This window comes from Caretta caretta, chromosome 10 (genome assembly GCF_965140235.1).
Source record: "Caretta caretta isolate rCarCar2 chromosome 10, rCarCar1.hap1, whole genome shotgun sequence".
Taxonomy (NCBI): domain Eukaryota; kingdom Metazoa; phylum Chordata; order Testudines; family Cheloniidae; genus Caretta; species Caretta caretta.
In genome coordinates this window covers 30,396,985-30,413,328 of record NC_134215.1, presented here as the reverse complement: position 1 = coordinate 30,413,328, position 16,344 = coordinate 30,396,985, and the positions used below count along the sequence as shown (strand labels likewise).

The window sequence follows — 16,344 nt, the reverse complement described above, 5'->3', positions numbered from 1 at the left end:
CCCCTGAATTCTTTGCTACCCCATCCAATTGCACCCAGATCATGACTCATAGGGTGAGAGGCATGGCAAATATTACTTCAGCTGATGTGATTAAACCAGTTAGGAAAGGCTTGGCTCGGTGCAAAATTTCGTCGGTATGCAGGATCCGTCTTTTGATCTAAGTGATTGACTGCTGCCCAGCCCTGCAAAGACCATGGATGCAAAGCAAGAAGGAAGAGTGCTCGGCCTGCTTCCAGTGAAATGGGTGTGGTGCTCTGCATCAGAATGCCCTTCTGTTCTAGCAGCACCCGGCATAGGCATTGCGGGCGAGGTTAGAGGATGGCCAGGCTTGTGCTAATGCTACAGATGGTGCTGTGTCCTGGCTGTGGAAGGGTGACACTCAGGCCCCAGGCCTGGGGATTCTAGACAAAGGCTAGGAGCCATCCAGTAGATCTGTTGGGGAGGAAACCACTTCTCTCTTATTCTGACTTCCCCCTTTTCTTAATTTTTAAGGTAACAGTGTTTGTGAAAAGTGCTGAAGATTTAAGTCCTTCGTCCCTGTCACTGCAATAGCTTTTGCATGCTTACCTGCACCCTGTTCCTGAGAGACACATCTAGAGGCTGTCAGGCATCGGCCCATTGAGTTCTTGGCCTTTCCATTGAGCTTACCCACAAGGATGCAGATTGGGATAGGTGACTTTTCTGACGGATACCCATTGACTAGGACCTAGAGGTTGCTACTCAGCTGTGTGGTCCCTGAGCAATTCTATCATCCGAATTCCAGTGGTAGCCCTATAGTCAAGTCAGTAGTGCCTGCCAGGCATTAGAATTTTGGCTTGGTGAGTTAGGAGGCTCTCATTTAAGGGATGCACATTGGTGGCAATGAGGCAGGGACCATCCCCCTGCATGAGCACCTTGTGCTGAGAATCCCTTGTGCTCCAATGAAGTCTGTACAGAGACCACCCACTGTCAAGCAACCTCCTGTCTCAGGACTGCTGACACATTGATGAAAATGGAACGAGTCCAGGTCTTTTCTCCACCTTTGTTGAAGACCATCTCCACTAACCCATTGGTGTTTTGGTTGGTCCCTTGAGCAGACACCTGGGCCAGGTTTTCTAGTGTATGTCTGTTTATTGAGCATGTTGATAGGTTAGAGAACTGGTTGAAGAAACCACTTACCAAGAGCTCCTCTTTCTTATGATCTAGGGCCCGCAAGTCCTCTGGCACAGTATCCTCTGTCACCAGTTTGTTTTCATATGCAGACAGCAGGTCTCTGCCTTGCTGAAGGCTCTTCTCAAGGCGATTGGCCACATCCACTCTGTAAATACAGGAAGGATGTTACTGCATTCCCCTGCCGCCACTGAAAAGTCTGGATTAGCCCAGTGGAAGCTATAACATACTTTTCCTGGGCAGCACTGAGCAGTTGGACCACTTGGTCGCACTTCTTCTTAGTGTCCTCTACCCTGTTCCTCAACAAGGTGGCATTGCCAGTGTTGGGCACTGTGTCAATAAAAGCCTCACACTCCTGGATCTTCTTTGCTTTTTCAGGCTCGATGCAGCGGACCTCATTGGAGATGTTCTGCAATGAGAAGAAAGTCCTTACAGACATTGAACAGGGCTCTAGCGGCTGGATGACAAACAAGGCAGCAGCAGGGAGGTTTGCACTGAGGCAGGCCCCCTGTTCCAGATATGTGGGGAGGATTTTGTGCCAGGTGGGTCTCAGCCTGTTGAGACAAGGTGATGTTTCTTGAGGGCACTGAGGATCAAACAGCAGCATAGTTGCTCCAGGATGGCATTTCTTTGTAGGATCATGCCATTGTGATGCAGGGATGAAACTGCAAACTGTGTTAAGGGTTTTGGACCCGAGCAGCCAATATTCCCTCATCCACCCTATTTTAATGTTCAAGACTGTGTCCCCTCCGTTCACTCTACCTCTATCCCACTCGTATTCTTTCTGTACACTGAGGCCCTTAATGAATAGCCCCTAGCTATGTTATGGCCATTTTATCTTACTAGATGTTTCCTTTCTGACTGCATCACGGTGGGAAGAGAGATCTGAATTTCCTGCCAAGACAATGGCAGGGGTCTCATCAGTCAGAGCAAGAAGGTTGGCTTGCTTTGTATGTTCAAGGAATCTGCCAGGGCTGTTAATGGAAAAGGAGAAGCCATCTAATTGCATGCAAGCAATGATGCTTTTGGGAGTTGGTGCATGAGGAACAATTGCATCTAAGAATAGTGACATTTTGGTACCTTTCCTTTTCTTTCCTAATACAGGGAGAGGGGTTTTATGGAGTTAGGCTTGCAGCTGTGCATTGGCAGCCATGAGGTTGGTAGCTGAATAAACAGACATTCAAATGATCCTTTTATAGTCATAGGGTGATTCTCTAGCTGGCTTTTCTGCTGTGGTGTTTCCTGTGCCAAGGTTGCTTTCATGGCTCTTGCTACAGTAATTAGCCTATGAAGTGGGCAAATGACCTTCCCTATCTTCTTCTCCATGTCCGTTACCTTAAGGTCCTTTGAGCGCTCAGCACTGTCCTGCACTGCCCGGCTGTGCTCCAGTGGGGGGCGTAGGTTTGCTGTTATTGCCTTCTCCTGCTTGTCTAGGTCGCTGTTCACTTTCTCCAGTCCCGCTAGCAGCTGGCGCACCTGTATGGATGCAGCGTCTAGATAACCAGAGGATGTTGAGTTAGAGGCCATGGGAAGTAGGGGCTGGGGTTAGACCCAGACACACACACAGAGAGAGAGAGAGAGCGCGAGCTGGGTGAAAACCAAAACCGCAGCTCCTACTACCGCAATCCTGCCCCCAACCCTTGGACATTTGGGCTATCAGAAATCTGCATCTTAGCTTGGTGGCTCCAGTCCGTTTCTTGATGCTGCTCCGTGGCCAGCATGAAAAAAGCCATTGCAGGAGGTGCTTCACCATGCACAGCTGGGGTCCATGATACAACTGAGGCACAGAGACTGAGTGACCTGCCTGACTCCCTGTTCCAGCAACGCCATCCCATTATTTCCATGAGAAGAAAATAAGATGGTCACTTGTGGTGGCTGTGGCAACTACTTTATCCCATTTTACCTTTGAAGAGAACAGAAGTGCTGGGAGCTGTCAGTCATCCATATAGCTGACTACAGAGCAAACTATCTTCCGGCAGGATGAAGAGAAGGAGAAATCTCTTGCAGGTCCTGGCCAAGAACATATGGAGGACCAGGTGACCCAAGAATGGAAGCCAGAGCCCACTGCCACCGGTTCCAACTGAACTCCCAATATTCTTTGGTGCTCCTGACCCTAGGACTCTGCAAAGGCTTTGTCAAAAGGATCCAGGTATGAAGACTCACCTCCAATGCCATCAGCCTTCAGCCTTTCATAGCGTTGCTGTAATGCATTCTTGCTGCTGGCTGTTTTCTGCTTCACACTCTGATACTGACTGGCAATGCTATATAATGAGACAGTGTGTGAATTGAGGTTAGGGCCTGTTCCTTCACCCTTTCAGTGTCATATGCATCCAGTTGGCCAGTAACATCAGGACTGTCACCCATGTGCCATTGAACCTATTGCCCCTGCCATATGGGAGAGCATTTCACCATAACCAAGGGACTTCTCCTACTCACAAGGGTGCATCTCCCTCTCTGGACAAAGCCCTGGATGGTGGTAGCATGACCCAAACCACTGTTGTTCAGCTGCACTGAGCCCCTAAGCGTGGGCAAAGCTGGTGTCCTTTCCAGTCCCCCTGCAGAGGAAGTGGAGAAAGGGGCTGCCTTGAATTGCTTTCTGGCAACCCGGCTCCGGTGCTGGTGGATGGGCAGAGCAGGGCTGCTGGGTTCTGGAAAGAGCCATTTGCTCCTCCCCTGACAATAGCAGGGTTGCCATAAGGTGGAGACTTGGAGGGCTGTGAGGGGAATATAGGACAGTCCCACTAACATTGCTGTGTCGAAACAGTCCCTGAATCTGCCTGGCTGGTGTCTGTATTTGTAGCACTAAGTGTGAATGGTCACACAGCACATTTGAATTCTGGTCACGTGCCACCTGATGCATGCTGGGCATACTCTAAGAAGCTTCTGCAGCTCACAAAGTGCTTTATCAAGGAGGGTCAGCAACCTTATCTCCATTTTCCACTGAGAGAGAGCAGCCTTGACCACTGAGGAGCTAAGTATATTTAATAGCTTCTTGCTGCATTTCTCTCTCGGGACAGGAAGGGTTTAGGTTTCAGAAAAGCTAGGAGGACAAACTGCCTTGGTCAGGCCTTAACCCTAGAGCGTGGCCCAGTGAAGCACTTTCCACCCCTGTGGATTCATTTTCATGATTCCGTGTTGCTTTGGTTCCGAAAGAGCAAAGTGTTACCCACGTGTGTCTTAGGCACAGCAGGAAGGAGAAGCTCCAGTCACACCCTAGCTCAGGCTACACTGAAAAGGGACCTGACTGCACGTACTTGTCAGTGAGAGCTAGCGCTTCAGGGTCTGTGGGAGGAATCATGAAGCAGACCCCTGGGATGTGGATCTTGTTTCCTGAGTTGTCTGTTACATCCCAGATGTCACCGTCGTTCTTAGTCAGGGTGTATCGGGCTCCACGGGTAACCTGGCCCTAGGGCAGAAATCAGTCACAGCTGCCAGTCAGTTAATAACTACCACCACTCTGGTCTAGTACATGCATGCCTGGGACACAGGCCCGGGTGGGGCCCTGTCTGGCCAACCTGGCTAACACACAGCCCTACAGCTTTTCCCAGGCAGGCATGTGTTCCCACCCCCGCCATCAGGTGGGTAGTAGAGGTTCTTAAAGAAAATACAGCGCGTTCCCCTTTGGGGGACCCACTTGCCTGCTGGCAGGTTATAGATCAGTGCACATACAGAGCTGCTAGCACCATCCCAGTGTCCAGGCCCTAGTACGAGCAGCCACACCACCACCATCTCTGCAATCCTCAGAGTACCTCTGTACAGCCAGGGGTGTGTTGAGCTTCCTTCAACAAACTCTAAATGGCCACAGCGAGCCTCAGGCCCCTACCCTTCCCTGGTCCCTCCTCTGCTTGGTAGCAGGAGAAACGGCCTTTGGGTCTAGCTGCTAATCTCATCTGGATGTGGGATGGGTTAGATACAGAGTGCTTATCTTCACACCCTGTGTGTGGACCACATAAGCCTCTTTGGGATACCACCTCCCTTAATCCTCCCAGTCCTGCTCCCGCCCCCTGCTTGCATCACTTTACAAGGGATGGTTACACCAAGGAAACTCCATTGTGAGGATGGGGTTGAGGCAGCACAATGCAAATAAACTCCTTGAAAGGGGCTAGTTGGGGCTGGCAGGCTCCAGCCCTGCCTTTTGTATCGGTGCTGTTCCTTGCCTTCCCTAAGGTGCAGGCTTGTGGCTCCGCCATGGGTAATCTCTCTCCGCTGCTCTAATTTAGCCAGATTGCTTTGCTTCTGTCATCCTGTGCACTAGCTCCTCCAGCATTGCTGTCACACGGCACTCAGCCAGGAGCATGTGCAAAGGATCATGGTGGAATTTATATTCGCAAAGGGAGACAGAGAAGTGCTTGGGGGTTGAGTTTAATTAGTCACAAGGTGCCTGCGCCCCGTTATTATCCTGGACTGGGCAACAACCACCAGGAAGGTGTACAGCTTCTAAATGTGACAACAGCCAACCTGGGAGTGCTCCACAGGCTACAGGTCAAGGAGGCTCTAACTTCAGGAGGCTCCTTATACAATGTAGTGTCTTACTTGAATCCCATAGAGTCTCTGTAGGAGAAATGACCCTCAAGGCTAGTTATGTCTGGCTGCTGTCACAAGCCACAGTCGTGCCCCGCCACATCTCCTCTCTTTTCCGGGCAGGGCCAAGGCCTTGGCCAGAATAAGTTATATTTTAATACCTAAGCACCAGGAAAACTCTCTCTCTTAACCAGGTTCCCATTGAGTGAGAGGCATGGAATGGGTGAGCCATTTTCCCTGCAGTGCCCCTGCCCCGTAGCCCCAGGATCCGGTTGTCGGAAGAAAGGTTTACCTCCTCGCCTTCGTAGTCACAGAGTGCCTCCACAGGGATGGGCTTGAGCGGGCTCTCCCGGCGGTACTTCAGAGGCAGCACCTGCAGGCTGTGCGTCTGCAGGGACTTCACCACTGCCTCATACTTGTCCAAGGCCTTCTCCTGGTCCTAGGGGGAAAGGAAAAGTCATGACGAGGTGGGAGGTCTTAAAATGTGCCGCTGCCACCCGTGGACCACCAGAGGGCTGTGCATGTGGCATGTTGGCCATGGAAGGGAGACCTTTTCTGCCTGAATGGGCCATGGAGACAGCTGCTGGGCCAGCCTGAAATGCTCCCTCGGGCCCTGGCTGGCGGAGCTGATTTGTAAAGCCTGGACATCATCTCATCTACTCTGGCCCTTTTAAAAGAGATGTTTGGTGTTGAATATTCACACTGCAAAATGTCAAGAAATAGGAAAATGTTCTCCTCAGCGGTGATGCCTTCCCTTCGCAGAGGCTGAGGTGCTGTTCAAGTCTCGGTCTCCTGCTGGCATTTCCCATTTCCACAGGCAAGCGGCGCTACTGCTGCCCATGGGCACTGAGTGGAGGGTGTGAGCAACCTGAAGGGGAGAATGCGCTTGTCTGCTCTTTCCTCTCCTTAACTGCGGTGGGCCATTGCCACAGCCACAGCGGAGATGTGCAAAGGAAATGCTTGTGATATCAGCAGGAGAGGGGAGCTTGTCGGGGGGAGGGAACGAGAGAAGGGACACATATGAACTTGTCTTTGTTATTTGGCATTCACTAGTAACACAGACATTGAGGGTTTGTGTAATAAGTGAGGTGTGACAGCCAGGGGCCCAGTGCCTCCTAGGGAGACAGTGGGGTGGGACCAGTACAAATGTGGCCACAACCAGTAAACTTCTCTAAGGACATGTCCTTGACCAATGATCAGAAAGAAAGTTTGCTCACTGCCCAGCACCTTCCCCACCCGGGATCATACGCTTACCCCCAGCCCCCAACACTTGGGACCAGCATTGAACCAGAGGTTGGAGGGGGTTTGGGGGCATGGGGAAGAAGGAGGGTGGCTGGCTGCCTGCACTGGGGTGGAGGCATGTCCATTACTGCGTGTGTTGGCTGTGCAGCGCTCTGGCCTGGGAGCAGCCCAGTTGCTCTGCCTGTCTTTTCCCTGGGTGGGTGGCTCTGTGGACGAACGTTTCCCTCGGGTTGTTCTGCCAAGTCCCATGACAATCTAATGAGGCTCCCAACCTGAGCAAGTAGGAGTGTGATGGGAGAATCCCAACAGTTCAGCCCCGTGCTCCCTCGTCTCGTCATGGAAGATGTAGTAGGAGGCCAAAGGGGAAGACAGGGTGTGGCCAGCACAGAACAATGAACAGGTGACTGCAGAGGGACAGAAGTGTCCAGGCCTTAGTGCCTGCCATGGGCAGAGACTGGGCAGCCCACCAACCCGCTTGCACCCTTCTAGGCAGCACCTGCTCTGATGCCACAAAGGTTCTTCCCATCACCAAGGCCAGTGTCATGCTCTTCTGTTATTGTGCTGCTACTCACATCCAGCTCCCTGAGAAGCGACTCTAGCTGGTATCTGTCCTTGAAGTCAGGGCTGTATTTCTGGTCCAGGTCTGTGTCCACCTTCTTCAACAGCTCCTGGGCATCCGTAGCATTCTTTTGGAACTGCAGGAAGGCCAAGCAAGACTTGTTTAAAAGAGAACCCCCAGCTGGCAGAGAGATCTGACCCCTGCATGGGCTAAGGACAGGTGGGTGCTGTGTCCTCTCTGAGCCTGCCGGGGGCCCGGCCTGTGAGGCTGGACCAGGGCCGAGTGAGCCCCAGGGTAGCAAGGCGCGTGGGGGTGGGGTGGTTCCTTTGCAGCCTCATCCAGCACTTCCTCTGCTCTGCTCAATGCTCGTTGGGGGTGGTTGAGAATTTGGCTCTGTCTTTTCATGTCTCCACAGTGTTGGGCTGATGCCCTTTGTACTAGGCTGGAGGAGTCTTGCAGGAAGAGACCCAAGTGCCCTGCAGCCCCTGAGCCACTTCTTCTCAGTAATCCCCCCCCCCCCCCACAAGGGGAAGACACATGAGCATCCCTCCTGTCTGTTTAAACATCCCACCATGGATCATTCCTCCGGGTGTTAGCACACCTAGGCCCCTGCTCTTGCTCTGCCTGTCCCCATGCTCGGAGCGTCTGCATGGCCCCATGCAGCGCCCCATGCCATCAGGCAGTTCTCCGGCAGGGAAGCAGTGAGGGCCGGGTTCAGCCCCTGCCTCCAGCCAATGTGGAAATATCACATTGGGATTCCTCCAGCACTGCCCTGCCCCACCTTAGGGATGTGGGGAGTGGCTTGATTGTTGAGAGGCAGGACAGCTTAGGACTTGCTCCCCTCACCATGCACTGTCGGGGACCAGCCCTGAACCTGCATGGCAGTGATCACCCTGGGGAAGGTGCGACGTGCCTGTCTGAGACACACCCTCAGGAACGGATACCACCCCCTCATTTCCCATCTGCACTTGCTCTGTCCCTCCCTCCCTCAACTGCTTCTCTTCTCAGTACCCTCTGGAATGTGTTCTTCCCTGTTCCCAGTCAAGCCCAGAGTTCCTGGGCACAAAGGTGTTGAGGGCTCTGGGAACTGAACTGCTCCCTGGGGTGGAAAAGGGAATTCGGACAACAGAAGGCAGTAAATGAACCCCTCAACCCCTTTTTCATGCTTGAGGATTTCACAGCAGAAGCTCTGCTCGCTGGGAGTCTTATTCTAGGGTTATCTAGAGTGTCTGAGCCTCACGTTCACCAATGCATTTATCCTCACAATGCCCTTTGGACATTGGGAAGTATTGTCCCTGGCACAGGTGGGGGATGAGGCACAGAGACTCAGGCCCAGAGCCTCAAAGGCTCTGTTGGTTTCAGAGACAGGAGTCTAAATACCTTGAGGATCTGGGCCTGAGTGACTTGCCCAAGGTCACACAGGATGCCTGTGGCAGGCAGGAATTAAACCCAGCTTGCCTGTGCCCAACCACAGAACCAACCTTCTCCTCGCGAGTGGTTTCTCCATCTCTTGATAGCTTCAGAGTGAGTCTGGTGCCTCTCTGGCTGATGTGCTTTAGTCAAACACAGCTTACTAGGCTCATTACAGGGTAACTCTGGCCTGTGCTATGCATGATCACTGTGTTCCCTTTGGGCTTTGAAATCTATGAAACTCTTGAGTCTAGTATCCTGGCTTTTAGCATTGGCAGATAGACACTAGAGCACATGGTGCTTGTTCCCCACATTCACAGATCCCTCAGAACACAGCATCTGCTCTCCCAGGGCCCACTGAGAAGTAGGAGCCTTCCTGGCCTACGGGCTCTGGTACCTGGTGATAGTCCTCCATGAATTTCAGATGGCTCTCCTCACAGATCAGCAAGTTGAGATACTCCTTCCAGTCAGCATGGACAGCCTCCATGTGAGCCTATGACACAATGGGAGCAGCCGGCATGTTACAAAGGCTTGTCGCCTGCCTCAATGGGTGAATACCAGCTCTGGAGAAGAATCCCAGGGAGGCATTTACTTGGTGACACAATCGTAAATGGGGTATGAAACCAAGAATAGTAGCAATGGGTAGCAGGAGCAGCACATTAGCCAGTTTTCCTCTGGGAACTGAAGGCTTGGAAGCAACTCGCCAGATTGCTATGGGGCTAAATTCTCTCTTGGTGTAACGCCACTGGAGTCAATGGAGTTACTCCAGGAGTGAACCTAACCAAACATGCTTGCTACCCAGGGGAAAATGCCACCTTCCATTTCCACTGAACGAATCCTCGTGGGCAGCCTAAGACCAGAGCCGGAAATCCACATGTCCGAGCAGAGTTGCTCGGGAGAGCGGGCTAGAATATGGGACACATTTTGGGGGACAAATGTGAAAAAAAACAAATGTTGTTGTTTTTTTTAACCAGCTCTGCTTGTCAGGGGAGGAACAAGATAACAGGCCTGGCGGAGGTGGGGTAATGGGATCCCTGTTTTACCCAATTTATACAGTTGTAGTAGAAGGGAGCCTTTTGGTTGGCATTCGGCAGCTCAGGAAGCCATGCAAAGCTGAGGAGCCATTATAGGGTGAGTGCCAATACAGGACACAGGGCAGGGGAGTTTTCTCCATGGACTGTCATCTCAGGGTGCTGGGTCAGGGTCAAGTAGGCATTTCCTGGATGGGATGGTGTTCTCTCCAGGGTATGCAGGGAAAAGACATACCTGTTAGCATTCTCTGGGACACTCACCTCAATGGGGTTCTTCCCAGGGTGGTTTTGGGCTAGTAACTGGTCTCCTTCCGCATGCAGTTTGTTGACAGCCTCCTCTCTCTCTTCTAGATTGCAACTGATGAAGTTCTAGACAGAGGCAGTGAAGGTGTCAGGCTCAGAAGGGAATGCTTGGAGGGGACCCCTTACTAACAGACCAGAACACAGGAACCCAGCAACAGCAGGGGGAAGGGACCCTTGCTTACACCCCAGATTTTACATACCTTAAAATGAAGGGGTCTGACTCCTTGGTGCACTCAAAACAGAGAATCCCTTAAGGCCAGGAAGCCCCAGCCCTGCCCTGCTGCATCTTGGCCTCCTCCTTTCCTTATAGTTGCTTGTAAAGTCTCTGAGCTGGATTCTCTCCTTGCTCCCACCAAGGTAAATCCAGCGTAAGCAAGAGGAGAATCAGGCCCTATGTCAAGACAGGTATTTTCATTCTTTTTTGTTTTAGGGCCTGATCTATTTGTACATGTAATAACATCAAGCCCTATCTCTTAGCCAGCCCTTTGCAGCAGTAGATGGCAAAGTACTTTACAAAAGTGGTCAGTAGCGTTGTTCCCATTTTACAAAGGGGGGAAACTGAGGCACAGAGCAGGGATGTGAAGTCACCCAGCTGGTCAGTGATAAAGCTCGTACTAGAACCCACAGGTCTCCTGAGTCCCAGTGCAGTGTTCTCCCCCTTAGGCAACACTGCCTCCGCCTTTTGGTGTGATACTCCTGGCCAGGAGACAGCTGGCGAGATAGGCAGGTTTTGTGTGCCGGGGAGGGTATACACAGACCTCGTACTGGCGTCGTCGGCTGGGGTAGTCCAGGTTGCGGTCACTCCAGTCGTAATGCATTCTGTCCTTGGCCTGCTGATCCAGCCAGTAGAGCTTGTTCGTGCAGCGCTGCATGTAATCCTGCAGGGAGTTCAAATCCTGCTGCCGCTGCTGGGACCCTGACTGTCAAAGGAGAGGATTGCAGAGGGTCAGAGCTCACCGTCCAGTCATGGAGTTGGGGGAGCAGCCCAAGGAGGCCACCTGCTCAGAACTTTCCTCTGCAGGGGGGGAGGGGGAGTTGTGAGGACTCTGCACCCCCCTCCCCACCAGTAATGAGCATCTCTGGGCCATGTGTCTCCCTCTTACACATCCTTCCCGTGCTCGCACCCCCTTTCCCCAGCTCTCTGGTGCTTAGCCACCAACCTCCGGCTCCCTCAGGGCTGAGGGAGGTTCTTACCAGCAGCTTCTGGTATTTCACCTGGAGGCTGCTCATATATTCCTGCAAACAAGGAGAGAAAAGCCAGGCATGAGAAGGGCCGAAGAGCTCAGCTGGAGGGCAAAGGGGGCTGGATCTAGCAGGGGGCATGTCGGGGGGCTGCCCCTGAAACTCAGCTCTGGGTACAGGTGTAGCTTCAGGACACCCTGCAGTTTGGGGTCTTTGGACACAGGGCTTGGGTTGGGCCCATGGCACTGCAAGCAACTTTGGGTGCTGCTCTCCCCGTGTTCTTGGAAGCCTGTCCTTCCCTCGGGTGCGTCTCCCCTAGCTTGGCCTGAAGTTCCTGTGTTAGTCTAAAAGCTTGGCCTGTGCTCTGCAATCCCGTGTAGGAAGGGTTGGGCGGGGGCAGGGGCAGGGTAGAAAGAGCGAAGACTGGCACAGGGAACACCAGCGAATGAGGCAGAGACGGGCCCTACCTTGTCCCGTTCCTTGCTGATATGCGGCCCAATGGCCATCACCTCATTGTGGAAGATGTTGTGCTCTTCCACTTGACTGTTGACTAGCGGCAGGTCGGTCCCAAAGCCCTGGCTGTTCAATGTTTCCTGGCGCACAGAGAGGCTAAGGTTAGCAACAGGCGTACCGGGAACCACCCTCCAGCTCTGCTGCCCACCTGCCTGGAGCTAAGGCAGAGAGACCCCCAGCCTGGGGTGCCCTCTTCTGCTTCGTTGCAGTGGGGAATGGGGCAGGTTTGGGAAGTCTCATGGGAATCTCTGCTCCCTGAAGACCTAGAAAGAGCCTTGGCTGAAGCACTCAGCGTCATGAACGGCGTAGGGATCTCTGAGCCAGACCTCCTCTTTTATCCCCCCACATCACATCAGAGCAAAGGGCACTCAACACCTCTAGGACGAGCTTCTCATAGCACAGAGGCAGCCTGAGAGCTGGTGTGAACATGGCCCACTTGCAGCTATGCAAGGATGACCCGTTCTTAGGCTACAGGGTGTCAGCTGGTGGCCTGGGCTTTCCCCTACCCCCGCCCCTTTACAGCATTGCACGAGCTGTCTCCTCGAGCGTCGAGGGCCAGGTGCTGCCAGATGGTGGGCATCCCAACGAAGGTCTGATCTAATATAGCAGTCTCCATGTTCCTAGGAGGCAGCCCTGGGTTGCACTGTGAAGTGTCTCTTCTCCAGAGGCTAAGATGGGCCTGCTGGGAGTTTGGCTAGCGGCGTCAGTGGGAGAAGGAGCAGCCCAAGACTGCAAGGTGCTAGGGGACGAGATGGGTAGCAGCGCCTGCCTGTGATGTGAATTCTAATAACCACCGCTTGGCATTTCCCAAGCATTGTACAAACCTCCGTCATTGCAAGGGCCTCCCCTCTCCCATGCTAATGGGCCCGTTCCCCTTTGGAAGCAGCAGAGCCCGCACAATGGGCAGAACTGCAAGGCCAGCATGGCCTTCCCAAAGCAAAGTGCTAATTAAACAAGCTGCAGCTCAGGCTGGATTTGGGGATTTGCACAGCGAAGCTGACACAGCAGTTTGAATAGCAGCAAAATCAACAGTGTGGAGCGACCAGTTGTGTCTGTTATTGTGCTGGATGTGGCTAATGAATACAGCGGGCATCGTAGGCCAGCCCTTGATAGGAGTGAAATCGTCCTTTCGCTCATAAGAACTGACCCAAAGTCCCCGGGATTGTCTGAATGAAGTGCAATTCCGTTCCCCGTCACTGAGCAGCCACGAACAGCAGCAGAGGGCTTTAGAACCCGTAAGGTGTGGCTACCACACACCAAGGCAGCATCCATTTGTGCCAGATCCTCAGCTGCTGCGAACTGGCACAACTCTCTGGATCTCTGCTGATTTACACCAGTTCAGGACCTGGCCCTTACTTTTTCTATCTGTCTAGGATGAAAAACAAATGCGTTCAAGAAAATGAGAAGAGAATAAAAGAAGGTGATGGGGGAAAGACCAAGACCAAAGCTAATACCTAGCTTTTATATGGTGCTTTTTGGCTGTAGACCTCAGAGCACTTTACAATGGAGGTCTGTGTCATTATCCCCACTTTACAGATGGGGAAACTGAGGCATGGAGCGGAGAAGTACCTCGCCTGAGGTCAACCAGCAGGGCAGTGACAGAGCTGAGTATGGCACCCAGATCTCCTGAATCCCAGTTAAGTGCTTTATCCACTCGGATGTACTGTCTCCAAAGGAGGCTTTGGCCATATTTGGTCTAATTTCAGGCATCAGTGGATGGCCACCAGCATCAGTTAACTTTAGCAGACAGGGCAAACTGCGATAAGCCTTGATCAGCAATGGGGCAGCTTACCCAGGTTTCAAGCACGTGCAAGCTACACTGGTAAAATAGTGCTCTACTGTAGGGAGATCCATTGGTGCAGCTTCGCCCAGTGGCTGGCCATGGATGGCTGTCCTCAGAGCAGATCCCCAGTGTAGCTAAAGCCTCAGTTAAGGACAGCTGCCCACCCATTCTCTGGTCATTTTAAACCCATTCCAAAACCCTTGGAGTCCTGGATTCCACTCTAATATTCCCAGCCTTCCCCATCTGCCCCCACTCAATACATTCCGTTGTTGTGTGTGCTCCATGCCATGTTAAGCTGCCTTGATGGTTTGAGTGAGAGCTCCTCGGTGTGTTCTTCCATGGGAAAAAAATTCTGGCACCCACATGGCAAACTTTTGGTGCAAGCCCCTGTCTCCAGAGCTGCCCTGAGGGTCGCTGCAGGCAGGCACAGGTGTTTCAGGGGCAGATGCTGGGGTCACTGTACCTGTTTCTCATCGATCACCTTGGACCAGTTGACCTGCGGCTCCACATCCTGCGGAGTGAAGTTGTAGATCTGGTCGTGTTTCGCACGCAGGTTTGCCACGCGCTCCTTCAGCTGCCGGATGCTGAAGAAAGGGAGAAGACAAGCTACTCAGGGGCATCAAGGATGTAGTAGTTAGGCTGGTGTGATCAATCTCTGGGCTGGCACAGAGCTGGTACCATCAGCTCTGTGGGTCATCCTCCCTCCCCAAGTCCCCTGGCACATTGGGAGAAGGGGGCATGGTCGGACTGCACTGCCATGTGATCTTTAATAACCGCTCAGGAATGTGATTTTGCATCTCACCAAAAAGTCAGCATCGACTGCAGCACAGTGCTGGGCCACAAGGTACTGAACTGACCCGAGGGAAGAGTGGCACTCGCACCCCTTTTTTAACCTGGGAGGGTCTCCCACCTGAGTACGGCCCAGGGCTGACCTTGCTTAATGTGAGAGCCCAGACTAAGGTGGTGTAAGTACAGACACACAAAAGCCCTCTTTAGGCTATGCTGTATCTGTGGTGTAATCAGAGCTATGTGAATAATTGATTTTTCAGTTGAGTGGCTGAACTGGAAAAAAAATAGTTTTGGGTTGACTAGAAACAAACATTTTCAGCCAACCAAAATTTCCAGCAAACTGGATTTTTTCAAACAAACAAACCAACCATTTTGTTCAACCCTAAATGAAACATTTCATTTTCTTTTCAGGTTTTTTTAAAATGACAGTAAAAGTCCAAATGAAAAGGCGTTTAGAATTGAAAAATCAAAATGTTTCATTTCTAAAATGTGAAACCCAAACATTTCCATTCTTTTCAGAATTTTTTTTACTGAAACAATTAGGCGAATTCCACCCAAATCCATGAAATGTTTCCGTCCACCTGAAGGTGCGTTTTTTGACCAAAAAAACATACAGCCATAAATGTTGCCCAACTCTAGCTATACCATCCAGTGCCCTCCCATAAGGAGTTACAGAAATGCCTACTGGCCTACGAGGGGTGTCTGGCTAGCCCAGCAACATGCATGCAATTAGGGTCCAAAACAAATTTTGTCCCCACTGGACTCACTCTTCTGTGATCATGTCACCCTGTGGGTGTTTCATGTGCCTGGCAATTGCTGCGTCCCCATCCAGAACGTAGAGGAGTTTATCCGACTCGGACAGTTTACTTGCTGTGTGGTCCTTGTATTGAGCAGGCTGGCCGGCCTTGAGCTTGTGTAAGTCCTGTGGATGCAACGAGAAAAGGATGGTGAATTGGCAGAAAGAGCTGAAATCGACAGCAGCTGAATGGTGGAAAACAATACAACATAAAACTGCCCAATGCATGGAGTTATTACATAAGGGTTGGTCATACAGCCTGTGTTGTGAGGCGCAGTGTGTAAGGAGGGGGGGCACCCGTGAACAGGATGTTAACCTCCACACACTGGCCTCCTCCCCAGCCACAGATGCTCAGGAGCAGGACTATAGAGTGCCTGCGTGGGAGGCCAAGGATAGAATACTTTTGGGCAGGCTGAATGCTGCGGCTACGCTCATTGGAGAGAGATGAACCCCAAGCTGGAGTTGTCTGTTTCCTTCTCCCTTGATGTTCATGTCTGTTGTTTTCTCATGATCACACAACTTGTGACTAGACCTCCTTCTGAGGAATCCTTTCACTAGTTTATATGGAAATAACAGGAGGCCATGTAATCTATTCCACTCCACAGCAGGCCTCTTCTGAGACCCATTATCCGAGTCATAGGTAACTGGGGTCTGAGGGTTTAACCTCCTAGCTTCATGAGACTACATTTCCTCCTCTTTATGTCCCTTTCATCTAACCACTCTGCACTGGTGTTATAGGGCCAGTGTTGTAACATGTTCCCCAGGATAGATCTTCAAAGCCACCAGGCATCCCATCACAGAAGCGGCTCTGCTGTTGCTGTGTATAGGGGACATGATCCAATAGGATAGTCCTCACAGTTATGATATGTAATCTATTTTTTTTTAAACAAAATAAGATAGGACTAGAAATATATTTAGGGCCATTAGTTTAAATGACAAGGGTTGGGGTTTTTCCAGGGGGGAGGGGAATGAAGGGGGTTAAACCTTCTTCATAGTCTGGGGAATCTCCCACCCTTCAGCACTGTGATGGTTGTTAAGAAATGGGAAATGAAACTGACTGTAAATA

At 51.7% G+C, this 16,344-nt stretch overlaps 1 protein-coding gene across 1 annotated transcript in view; it reads right to left on the bottom strand.

Moving 5' to 3' along the window:
• Window positions 1-16,344, bottom strand: part of PPL (periplakin) — a 56,080-nt gene that overhangs the window by 12,724 nt on the left and 27,012 nt on the right. The window contains exons 3-16 of the mRNA XM_048866446.2: window positions 15,250-15,404; window positions 14,157-14,277; window positions 11,865-11,990; window positions 11,410-11,451; window positions 10,974-11,135; window positions 10,174-10,281; window positions 9,279-9,374; window positions 7,485-7,607; window positions 5,963-6,109; window positions 4,404-4,555; window positions 3,313-3,410; window positions 2,485-2,642; window positions 1,380-1,558; window positions 1,159-1,297 (exon numbers count right to left, since the gene is read on the bottom strand). Of these exons, the coding sequence (XP_048722403.1) occupies window positions 1,159-1,297; window positions 1,380-1,558; window positions 2,485-2,642; window positions 3,313-3,410; window positions 4,404-4,555; window positions 5,963-6,109; window positions 7,485-7,607; window positions 9,279-9,374; window positions 10,174-10,281; window positions 10,974-11,135; window positions 11,410-11,451; window positions 11,865-11,990; window positions 14,157-14,277; window positions 15,250-15,404 (1,806 nt within the window). The remainder of the gene's footprint in view (window positions 1-1,158; window positions 1,298-1,379; window positions 1,559-2,484; window positions 2,643-3,312; window positions 3,411-4,403; window positions 4,556-5,962; window positions 6,110-7,484; window positions 7,608-9,278; window positions 9,375-10,173; window positions 10,282-10,973; window positions 11,136-11,409; window positions 11,452-11,864; window positions 11,991-14,156; window positions 14,278-15,249; window positions 15,405-16,344) is intronic.